Source organism: Brachyistius frenatus, unplaced genomic scaffold (assembly GCF_029030835.1).
Source record: "Brachyistius frenatus isolate BFR_SWC_R1_liver_20210118 unplaced genomic scaffold, ASM2903083v1 Contig_445, whole genome shotgun sequence".
Classification (NCBI taxonomy): domain Eukaryota; kingdom Metazoa; phylum Chordata; class Actinopteri; family Embiotocidae; genus Brachyistius; species Brachyistius frenatus.
The window spans coordinates 21,596-29,885 of record NW_027211044.1 but is presented as its reverse complement, the minus strand read 5'-3'; the positions used below and the strand labels follow the sequence as shown (position 1 = coordinate 29,885).

At 49.3% G+C, this 8,290-nt stretch overlaps 3 protein-coding genes across 3 annotated transcripts; 2 read left to right on the top strand and 1 right to left on the bottom strand.

Annotated features, from left to right (window-relative positions):
• The first annotated feature begins 1,251 nt into the window (after positions 1-1,251).
• On the top strand, positions 1,252-5,743 carry pop4 (POP4 homolog, ribonuclease P/MRP subunit). The gene is made up of 7 exons (XM_069725745.1): positions 1,252-1,355; positions 1,777-1,832; positions 1,909-2,138; positions 2,213-2,290; positions 2,390-2,451; positions 2,529-2,630; positions 4,715-5,743. Exons 1-7 carry the CDS (start codon positions 1,349-1,351, stop codon positions 4,849-4,851), a joined length of 672 nt encoding a protein of 223 aa, XP_069581846.1. The 5' UTR covers positions 1,252-1,348; the 3' UTR covers positions 4,852-5,743.
• Positions 3,128-4,071, bottom strand: LOC138637228 (probable splicing factor, arginine/serine-rich 7; the record flags this gene model as incomplete). The annotated part of the gene is made up of 3 exons (XM_069725748.1): positions 3,128-3,235; positions 3,282-3,353; positions 3,934-4,071. Coding segments are annotated over 3 exons (318 nt in total), but the record flags the coding sequence as incomplete, so codon positions are not given.
• A 901-nt stretch (positions 5,744-6,644) lies between the features above and the next one.
• Positions 6,645-7,884, top strand: plekhf1 (pleckstrin homology domain containing, family F (with FYVE domain) member 1). The gene is made up of 2 exons (XM_069725741.1): positions 6,645-6,957; positions 7,084-7,884. The coding sequence occupies exons 1-2, from the start codon at positions 6,711-6,713 to the stop codon at positions 7,692-7,694; spliced, it is 858 nt and encodes a 285-aa protein (XP_069581842.1). The 5' UTR covers positions 6,645-6,710; the 3' UTR covers positions 7,695-7,884.
• Positions 7,885-8,290: the final 406 nt, after the last annotated feature.

Genomic DNA, 8,290 nt, shown 5'->3' with positions numbered 1-8,290 from the left:
AAACACTCTGGAAACCTTTGGGAACTGAGGAGACCAGTTTCTGGAGTTTTGAAAGTGAAATGTGGTCCCATTCTGGCCTGATAGAGGATTTCAGCTGCTCAACAGTTCAGGGTCTCCTTTGTTGTATTGTTCATGTCCTGATGCTCCAGATGTTTTCAATGATTGACAGGTCTGGACTGCAGGAGGCCAGTTTATCAGCGGACTCTTCTACTAGAGAACCATGCTGTTGGAATACGTGCAGAATGTGGTTGGACGTTGTTCTGCTGAAATAAACAAGACCTTCCCCGAAAGAGACGTTGTCTGGATGGCAGCATATGTTGCTCCAAAACCTGAATATATCATTCAGCATTAATGCTTCCTTCCAGATGTTCAAGCTACCCATGCCATGTGCACTAATGCATCCCTGTACCATCACAGATGCTGGCTTTAGAACTGAGCTGATAACAAGCCGGATGGTCCCTCTCCTCTTTAACCTGGAGGATGCAGTGTCCATGATTTCCAAACAGAATCTCAGATTGTGATCCATCAGACCTCAGGACAGTTGTCCACTTCACCTCAGTCCATCTTCAATGATCTCGGTCCAGAGAAGGCGGCGGTGTTTCTGGATCATGTTTCTATCTGGTTTCTTCTTTGGAGAGTTTTAACATCATTTGTGGACGCAGCGATGAACACAGACGATGGTTTTCACAAGTGTTCCTGAGCCCATGCAGTGATTTCCACTCCAGAATAGTGTGTTTTTAATGCAGTGCTGCCTGAGGACCCGAAGATCACCACCATCCAATATTGGTTTCCAGCCTTGTCCCTTGTGTTCAGAGATTTCTCCAAATTCTCTGAATCTTTGTAGTTTTACGTTGTTTTATTTAGCTTTTATCAATTTTTCCAGTGTGTTTCTGCTGTCAAATTAAAAAAGAAACAATAAAAACAACTAAATATTTTTCAGTTCCAACATTTGACATGTTGTCATTGGATTATGTGATTTTTTTAATTTTATTTTTATTTTATTTTATACACTTTATTAATCCCCGAGGGGAAATTTCTTCATATCATTGCATTTTGTTTCATATTAACGTTTTATACAGCGTCCCGACCTTTTTCCATTACATAGTACTTATTACTATAAGAGCCTCGGAGCTGAAAGTTCAAGCAGTTACAGAAAACATGGAGAGTAAAGAATCAATGAGAGGACGCTGACGGACCTGGAGGACCAGCAGGTGGCAGTAAAACACCGTCAAGGATGAACCTCCCCCCGGAAACGTAGAAGAAGGAAGCGGAAGCGAGTTGGTGTTGTGTTGACCACGTGGATCCGGTCCAGACACGGAGTCTGTCTTCAGACCGATTCAAAGTGAACATGGACGGTGAGTCTTGAACGGGGAAGGAGCGTTACGGTTTAATGCTCGTTAATGATGTACGGTTCGTTCATTAAGGATCTTCGACGCCGTTTGATGACGTATGTTGTGGTTTTGTGTCGTATACATAACATTGAGTCGTTGAGTTCAGTCGAGCTGCCGGAAGTAGAAAGTTTTAATCCTGTTCTCACTGTCCTCGGGTCAAAGGTCACTTCCAACCCAGTTTAATATCCACAGACCTGCAGATGATATTTAATACATAACTAATGCAAAGATCAGAAAGGTTGCATACTAAATTATATTAAAACCACTCCTCCTCTCCTCTCCTCCCCTCCTCTCCTTCCTCCCCTCTCCTCCTCTCCCCTAATCTCCTCTCTTCTCCTCTCCCCTCCCCCTCTCCTCTCCTCTCCTCTCCTCCTCCTCTGAACAGAAGCCCTAGTCCGGTCCCAGGTTCCCGGTGACCTGGTGGATGTTCTGGGCGTTGAGGTGAGCAGCCGACCAATCAGACGCTGTGTTTCATGTGTGTCCCGCCCCCCTGAGAACGTGGGCGTGTCTCTTCCAGCCCGTGAGCAGCTCCAGAGCGGCGACCTTCACCGAGGCCTTCCTGAAGAACAGCCTCCATCGGCCCGCACGCCACGACCTGAAGAGCATGCTGAGCCACAAGGCCGTGATCCTGGGCTACTGCCGGCCCAAGAAGGACCGGTCCAAACGGACCAGCAGGAGAACCAGAGGGCTGAACGCCCGGCAGAAGAGGGCCATGAAGATCTTCCAGATCCGGCCTGAACACCAGAGGTGAGGACGGGCACGCCAATGTCCCTTTAATTTGTCCCTCCTCGGCATCACTGTCTCTGTCCTCATCGCCATAGGTACGAGTTGTTCCTGCCTCTGCACCAGCTGTGGAGACAGTACGTCCTGGACCTGTGCTCTGGACTCGCTCCAACCAGGTCAGTGGTTCTGAGTCTGCTCAGAACGGGTCTCATCCAGCGTCCTCTTCCCTGTCTCTTGATGTCTCATCATGTCTCTGTCTCCTGATGTCTCCACAGCAGTCCACAGTTTTTGCAGCAGAAGCTGATGAAGGCCGACTTCCACGGAGCCATCATCACAGGTCCGGTTTTATCCTCCCTGAAGTGATGCTGTCCACTGAGGCGGTTCTGATGCTCCCTGTTCTCCTCTCTGTCCCAGTGGTCCGGTCCAAATGTCCATCATACGTGGGGACCACCGGGATTCTGGTGCAGGAGTTCAAACATGTCTTCAAAATCATCACCAAGGAGGACCGACTGAAAGGTGAGATGCGTCCTGTAGCTCAGGAACACAACGGTTCTGGTTTCACTGATGAAATAACATCAGCTGGTTTCCAGCTTCAGAGCAACATCCCTTCATGAACCGGTTCACCTGTCGGACGCAGCCAGGTGTCCACACGCTGCATCATCCTGGGCGTCGACCTCGAGCTAGTTTTAACCAATCAGACGACAACCTGAGTCCATAATGGGCACAGCGTGTTTTTTAATGAACACGAGAGTTTCAAAATGTTCAACTTGAGGTGAAACGGAGGGGCGGAGCTTAACCCCAGACACTGGCTGCTGATTAACACGCAGCATGTCTGGACTATAACAAGCTGAAGCTGTGTGTCAGAGCCCGGCTAGTAGACCCGTCAGTACACAACGAGAACCGCCCCACACAGGGCACGGAGGAGGTGGTATCATCACCAACAGGAGGTCCGGGGTCTGACAACGCTCCTGGTCACATTCAGCTTCTTCATTTCCACGAGCTGAAGTCATTCATCATGAGACCTTGTTTCTCTTCTCCTCACTCTGTCTCCCCTTCTCCTCACTCGGTCTCCCCTTCTCCTCACTCTGTCTCCCCCTCTCCTCACTCTGTCTCCTCTTCTCCTCACTCGGTCTCCCCTTCTCCTCACTCTGTCTCCCCTCTCCTCACTCTGTCTCTTCCTCTCCTCACTCTGTCTCTTCCTCTCCTCACTCTGTCTCCTCTTCTCCTCACTCGGTCTCCCCCTCTCCTCACTCTGTCTCCTCTTCTCCTCACTCTGTCTCCCCTCTCCTCACTCTGTCTCTTCCTCTCCTCACTCTGTCTCTTCCTCTCCTCACTCTGTCTCCTCTCTCCTCTCTCCTCACTCTGTCTCCCCTCTCCTCACTCTGTCTCCCCTCTCCTCACTCTGTCTCCTCTTCTCCTCACTCTGTCTCCTCTTCTCCTCACTCTGTCTCTTCCTCTCCTCACTCTGTCTCCTCTTCTCCTCACTCTGTCTCTCCTCACTCTGTCCTCTCTCCTCACTCTGTCTCCTCTTCTCCTCACTCTGTCTCTTCCTCTCTCTCACTCTGTCTCCTCTTCTCCTCACTCTGTCTCCTCACTCGGTCTCTCTCCTCACTCTGTCTCCCCTTCTCCTCACTCTGTCTCCCCTCTCCTCACTCTGTCTCTTCCTCTCCTCACTCTGTCTCTTCCTCTCCTCACTCTGTCTCCTCTTCTCCTCACTCTGTCTCCCCCTCTCCTCACTCTGTCTCCCCCTCTCCTCACTCTGTCTCCTCTTCTCCTCACTCTGTCTCCTCTTCTCCTCACTCTGTCTCTTCCTCTTCTCACTCTGTCTCCTCTTCTCCTCACTCTGTCTCTTCCTCTTCTCACTCTGTCTCCTCTTCTCCTCACTCTGTCTCTTCCTCTTCTCACTCTGTCTCCTCTTCTCCTCACTCTGTCTCCTCCTCTCCTCACTCTTGTTCCTATTGTTTCTTCCCTTGTTTACTCTGGTGCTTACTCTGTTGTTTACTGTTGTTTCCTCTGTTGTTTACTGTTTCCTCCCTTGTTTCCTCTATTGTTTCCTCTGTTGTTTCCTCTATTGTTTACTCCCTTTTTTCCGCTATTGTTTACTCCCTTGTTTCCTCTGTTGTTTCCTCCGTTGTTTCCTCTGTTGTTTCCTCCCTTGTTTCCTCTATTGTTTCCTCTGTTGTTTCCTCTATTGTTTCCTCCTTTGTTTCCTCTGTTGTTTACTGTTGTTTCCTCTATTGTTTCCTCCCTTGTTTACTCTATTGTTTCCTCCCTTGTTTACTCTGCTGCTTACTCTGTGTTTTAATCTTTTGTTTCCTCTGTTGTTTCCTCCGTTGTTTCCTCTTTTGTTTACTCCCTTGTCTACTCTATTGTTCCCTTGTTTCCTCTGTTGTTTCCTCTATTGTTTCCTCCCTTGTTTACTCTATTGTTTCCTCCCTTGTTTACTCTGCTGCTTACTCTGTGTTTTAATCTTTTGTTTCCTCTGTTGTTTCCTCCGTTGTTTCCTCTTTTGTTTACTCCCTTGTCTACTCTATTGTTCCCTTGTTTCCTCTGTTGTTCCCTCTTTTGTTTACTCTATTGTTTACTCCGTTGTGTGACAGTGATCCCGAAGAGGAACAGTGTGTTTTCGGTGGAGATCAACGGCTTCATCTCTCACATCTACGGAAACAAGTTCGAGCAGCGATCCGCCGAACGCTCGGCCAAGAGGTTCAAAGTGAGAGGAAGCATCGACCTTTGACCTCAACAAGAGACTTTACCTGCTCCTGCTCCCGCTGGCCGCCGGAGGTACTGCAACAACAAGGACCAGCAGGGGGATCCTGGTCATGAGTAGAAGGACACAGACACAATGTTTCCTGTTTCAGCAGCTTTTGTCCAATCAGATAACTTTTCTCTGATGATGTCACCTCAGCTTGGAGGGACAGCCAATAAGAAGTGTGAGAGATGTCAGGATGGTGATGTTGGACTGCAGGTGGATGCTGGTTCTGATGGTGTGTGTGTGTGTGTGTGTGTGTGTGTGTGTGTGTGTGTGTGTGTGTGTGTGTGTGTGTGTGTGTGTGTGTGTGTGTGTGTGTGTGTGTGTGTGAACCTTCTGCAGGACGGTCCTGTTTGGATCAGAACACGTAGAACTCTGATCTGTGTGTAGAAGAGACATCTCTGAGGTTCTGCAGACTCACAGCCGTTGTCTATTTTTAAACTGCGTGGGAGGATGAGGTTTCACTCGATCAGATTCCTAATGCAGACACAGAAAGTTGAATTTCAGGTCTGTGACATCAGAAGCTATAAATAATCTCCAGGAAATGGATCCACATGGAGGATGTTTCAGAACATTTCAACCAGGAAGAAGTGTTTTAATTAATAATATCCTGAGAACAGGAAAGACAGCTGAATTTCTGGAACCTGGTTTTGTTCATGTTGTGGAACATTTGGTGTTTTCCAGTGACATGAAATATTTAAAGAGAAAATGTCCCCCAGCGGATGTCTGTTCTTCTTCAGTGGACATGTTTAGTTTTCTGTCTTCTGTGATGTTAATAAACAAGCTGATTATAATTTGATTTGTTTCCTTACAAAAGTTCACGGAAGTAAAAAAACACCATCGATCATATCACTCAAATAAATTTAGTTTAAAACTGCTCTCGTCAATCTTTGAGAAACTGATCTTCATAGTGATGAGTTGACAGATTGAATGTGCCTCATCACAGGCACGAGTTTTACTAAAAGCTTCATTTTGTGAGACCAAACATGGAAAAGAAAGAAGCTCCAGACCGAGGAAGCAGAAACTGGATGTGAACATGCTGAATGAAGGACGAACAGGAAACAGGAGCTTTCTACTTTTCAGCTTCTTCTTCTTCCAAGTTTGAAATAAGTGTTTGAGAAAAGTCCACCTGCTCATCAGTGTCACACAAACGCACACACACACACACACACGATCGCACACACACACACAGACGCACACACACACACGCTCGCACGCACACACACACACGCACGCACACACACACACACACACACACACACACACACACACAGACGCACACACACACGCTCACTCACACACACACACACACACACAGACGCACACACACACACACGCTCACTCACACGCACGCACACACACACACACACACGCTCACTCACACGCACGCACACAGACGCACGCACACACACACACAGACGCACACACGCTCACACGCACGCACACACACAGACGCACACACGCACGCTCGCTCGCACGCACACACACACACACACACGCTCACTCACACGCACGCACACACACACACACAGATGCACACACACACACGCTCACACGCACGCACACACTTCCTGCAGTGTGAACCCACATCTCTGAGCTGCACATCCACATGTTGTTGTTCTGCTGTTTCCTTCTCCTCTGACCTCATGTTCTCTGAATTCAAACTTAGTCCCCGCCCCTTTTCTTCTTGCAACATGTTGCGTGTTAAAGCGGAGCTTTCTTTGGAAAGCCCCGCTACGTCACCGAGAGCTGCGACTATAAATTCTGCGTCGGCCGCTCGTCGAAGTAGAGAAACAAACAGCTCCAGAGACTGTTGGTAGAAACATTTATACTCAGGAAACACCATGGTGGACCAGCTGACGTTCACTCAGCAGAACCGGGAGCGGATCCTCGCTGTGGAGAGCTCATTCAGGCCGTCGGGGAAGATGCTGTCCCAGCCGGGCCGGGTTCTGGTCGGGGAGGGCCGGCTGAGCAAGCAGAGCCGCCGGGGGCCGCAGCCGAAGGCCTTCTTCCTTTTCAACGACATGCTGGTGTACGGCAGCATCGTCCTCCGTGGACGCTGGTACAAGAATCAGCAGATCATCCCTCTAGGTGAGCAGAACCTCCAGAACCACACAGACAGAACCAGACGCAGGTCCAGCTGGTCTGCAGGTGTGTTGGATGCTTTTTCATGTGTCCACACCGAGCTTGTTGCTTCACTCCCGTCTTTGCTTTCAGAGGACGTCCGTCTGGAGGACCTGGAGGACGGCGTCGGGAGGAGGAACCAGTGGTTGATCCGCACACCTCGAAAGTCCTTCTACGTGACGGCGGCGTCGTACGAGGAGAAGCGGGCCTGGATGGAGCACATGGAGGACTGCCGGTCCAGACTGCTGCAGAGCCGCAGCTGTACGCCCGGTTCCACCTTCGCCATGACCTGGATCCCCGACCGGGCCTCGGCCGTCTGCATGCGCTGCTCCGACAGGTTCACCGTGACGCAGCGCCGGCACCACTGCAGGAAGTGCGGCTTCGTGGTGTGCGGCTCGTGCTCAAAGCAGCGGGCGGTGATCGGACACATTCACCCCACCAAGCGGCTGAGGGTCTGCAGCGAGTGTCACCCTGGACTCCTGCAGGCGGAGGACCGGGACATAACCCGGCTGAGGGGGGACAGTGCAGAGAAGACGGGCTCGGACGAAGATGAGGTGGAGGAGTACAGTGAGGAAGAGGAGGCGCAGGAGAATGACGAGGATCACGACCCCAGCAGGTGGACAGACTCCCACATGGACTCCTGGTCCCCCTACGTTTACCTGAGACCAGAACACCGGAGGACCCGGATGGGAAGCGGACTTTAATGGTGTGACGACGCTCTCGTTGCAGGACTGTATTTATTAGGTCAGAAACACTACTGCTGAGATTCTCTGCTGTGAGAGGATTTTAACTTCCGTCCAGTTCGTTTGTTTAAATGGGAACATTGAATATTGAATGGGAACATTTAAACTTCACGTTTGTCTTTGAACAATGAACAATAAAGTATTTAAAGAACACATGAAAGATTTGTCTGATTATCAGAGTTACTTCCTGAACGCGGAGCTTCTGTAATCGCTCCAGTTGGTTTCTGATATAATAACCCACATTATACAGCAAAGCCTCAATATTTAACTATGAACAGCTGAAGGTTGAATTCACTCATTGTACCACAGACAGACGATGTTTAGTTCTCTGTATGTTCACATGATAGAATAATTTAGCTAAAGTCACTCCTTCTTCTTAGTTTTCTGGAGGTCCATCTGAAAATAATCCCTCATTCATTAGAAAAGAAGATTCAAGACCTGTTTTTGGGGGCGTGTCTGTTTGATTGACAGGCCTGTGGTGCAGTCAGGTTACAGCTATCGGTGGGCGGGACGTAGTATCGTCAGGTTTCCGATCAGATCGGTCAGATCCACGGCTG

Bases quoted from the DNA above. Each gene is read 5' to 3' on its own strand.
- plekhf1 (XM_069725741.1), top strand. From the start codon at position 6,711: ATGGTGGACCAGCTGACGTTCACTCAGCAGAACCGGGAGCGGATCCTC. The intron at 6,958-7,083 runs GTGAGCAGAACC...CTTTGCTTTCAG, and splicing joins TCAGCAGATCATCCCTCTAG to AGGACGTCCGTCTGGAGGAC.
- pop4 (XM_069725745.1), top strand. The intron at 2,291-2,389 runs GTCAGTGGTTCT...ATGTCTCCACAG, and splicing joins TCTGGACTCGCTCCAACCAG to CAGTCCACAGTTTTTGCAGC. The intron at 2,452-2,528 runs GTCCGGTTTTAT...TCTCTGTCCCAG, and splicing joins CCACGGAGCCATCATCACAG to TGGTCCGGTCCAAATGTCCA.